This window comes from Rhincodon typus, chromosome 38 (assembly GCF_021869965.1).
Source record: "Rhincodon typus isolate 14 chromosome 38, sRhiTyp1.1, whole genome shotgun sequence".
Classification (NCBI taxonomy): domain Eukaryota; kingdom Metazoa; phylum Chordata; class Chondrichthyes; order Orectolobiformes; family Rhincodontidae; genus Rhincodon; species Rhincodon typus.
This window is the reverse complement of record NC_063369.1, coordinates 14,225,748-14,228,364: the sequence shown is the minus strand read 5'-3', so window position 1 is coordinate 14,228,364 and position 2,617 is coordinate 14,225,748. Positions and strand designations below refer to the sequence as shown.

General features: G+C 45.3%; 1 protein-coding gene across 1 annotated transcript in view; it reads left to right on the top strand.

Moving 5' to 3' along the window:
* Positions 1-633: 633 nt before the first annotated feature.
* LOC109926509 (adhesion G protein-coupled receptor E5-like) overlaps positions 634-2,617 on the top strand; it is a 93,698-nt gene continuing 91,714 nt past the window's right edge. Inside the window, exon 1 of the mRNA XM_048617838.1 lies at positions 634-693. Coding sequence (XP_048473795.1) covers positions 634-693 — 60 coding nt within the window. The remainder of the gene's footprint in view (positions 694-2,617) is intronic.

Genomic DNA, 2,617 nt, shown 5'->3' with positions numbered 1-2,617 from the left:
GGGTGGTGTGTGTATGGAATGAGCTGCCAGAGGAAGTGGTGGAGGCTGGTACAATTACAACATTTAAAAGGCATCTGGATGGGTACATGAATAGAAAGGGTTTAGAGGAATATGGGCCAAACGCTGGCAAATGGGACTAGATTAATTTGAGATATCTGGTCGGCATGGACGAGTTGGACCGAAGGGTCTGTTCCTGTGCTATATGCCTCTAATTTCTTTTTATACAAATGCTGAACCTACAACATCCAAAATAATGAAGGAAGAAGTCCTTACTGGAAGTGAAGGTAACACAGTGGACAAGGTAAGTGTCCAACTCCATCCACAGAGCAACTAAGATCAACATGGAAAACACCGGAAAGATCCAGTCCAGCAGTGTCTGTGGAGAGGACGAGAGACATTTCAACTCTTCGTTGGAACTGGGAAAAGTGAGAATTGTGAACAAGGGTAGTGACTGGGGACTAAGGAAAGGGAAGAAAAAGAAAACCATTTGTGATCGTGGTGGAATGAGAAGTGATCCAGAGAGTTGGTGTTGCAACGGAACAAGTGAGAACAAGAAGTGATTGCCTACAAAGGATGTCAGGGTGACTTCACACAGGAACACCGTCATCTTGCAGTTGAGGGATGGGCCGAAGCATGGCCGACGGGACAAAAAAGATGAAGCCAATAATTAACAATGATGCAAATGCCAAGGAGGTGAGCAGTTGCACTGAGAACAGAGCATTGCCTCACATTACCATGTGACATTACTGAGAATAGCACCAGCCCAGAGTTCCTGTATATCCTTTTTTGGCACATCTTGGGAGGCCTTTTGAATGAGGCAAGAGGCCGTGACGCATCCTTTCGAAACTGATTTGAGAGCTTGAACATAAGAACATAAGAACTAGGAGCAGGAGTAGGCCGTCTGGCCCTTCGAGCCTGCTCCGCCATTCAATAAGATCATGGCTGATCTTTTCGTGGACTCAGATCCACTTACCCGCGTTCTCACCCTATCCCTTAATTCCTTTATTGTTCAAAAAAAATCTACCTTATCTTTAAAAACGTTTACTGAAGTAGCGTCAACTACTTCACTGGGCAAGGAATTCCATAGATTAACAACCCTCTGGGTGAAGAAGTTCCTTCTCAATTCAGTCCTAAATCTGCTCCCTCTAATCTTGAGGCTATGCCCTCTTGTCCTAGCTTCACCTGCCAGTGGAAACATCCTCTCTACTTCTATCTTATCTATTCCCTTCATAATTTTATATGTTTTTATAAGATCCCCCCTCAATCTTCCGAATTCCAATGAATATAATCACAATCTACTCAGTCTCTCCTCATAAGCCAACCCCCTCAACTCCGGAATCAACCTAGTGAACCTCCTCTGCACCCCCTCCAGTGCCAGTACATCCTTTCTCAAGTAAGGAGACCAAAACTGCACACAGTACTCCAGGTGTGGCCTCACCAGCACCTTGTACAGCTGCAACATAACCTCTCTGCTTTTAATCTCAATCCCTTTAGCAATGAAGGACACTCACTCAATTGAGCACAAAGCATTGCAGGCACGTCTCAGTGAAAAAGGCAGGGTGAATTTGTGGGAGTGATCCTGGCAGATACGGCTGTGGTGAAAGGGATGAGTGATGCCAACCACCTCCAGACGATACCCAAGACCAATCCCAGCAGCCAACCTTTCACTGATATTGGTTCAGAACATCTTACTTTTGGATACAGCCCCTGTCAGTTTTCCAGACAGAAGCTGAACTTATTCCTCAAACACAAAATTTTAAGCTTTCAATGCAGGATTCCCAGGGACATTCTGTACCTGTTGTATACAGCAATGTATCATTACAGTAAGCAGCATTTGGAAGGAGAGTGCAGGAATCTACGTGTCTTTGAATGTCAAACTGTTCCCCTATTGTTGAGCATGTTTTGGGGTCTACAAGAGGTTAACAAGGGAATGCATTGATCATGCCCCCATTTATTTTCATTTTCATTCACAGGACGTGGGCGTTACTGGCCAGGCCCAGCATTTATTGCCCTGTCCCTCTTTGCCCCTCGAGAGGGTGAGGGTGAGCTGCCTTCTTGAACCGTTGCAGTCCGCCTGCTGTGGGTTGATCTACAATGTCATTGGGGAGAGAATTCCAGGATTTTGACCCAATGACAGTGAAGGAACGGCGATGTGTTTCTGAGTCCAAGATGGTGAGTGGCTCGGAGGGGAACTTGCAGGGGGTGGTTTTCCCACGTATCTGCTGCCCTTCTAGATGGTAGTGGTTGTGTGTTTGGAAAAACATTGAAGAAAAGGCACAAGAAAGTAGTTAAACACAGAATGAAAGAAATCACATCTCACAAACTTGCTTGAAAGTTTTTAGAGGAAGTAACCAAGAGGTTGATGAGGCAGAGCAGTAAACATTGTTTACTTGGGCTGTAGTAAAGCCTTCGACAATGTTCCGCATGGTAGATGAATTGGTAAAGTTGGGTCACATGGCATTCAGGGTGAGCTTGCCAATTGGATACAAAATTGACTTAATGGCAGGAGGCAGAGGGTGGTGATGGAGAGTTGTATTTTGTACTGGAGGCCTTTACTAGCGATGTTTAACAGAGACCAGTACTGGGTCCAGAGATAGTAGGAACTGCAGATGCTGGA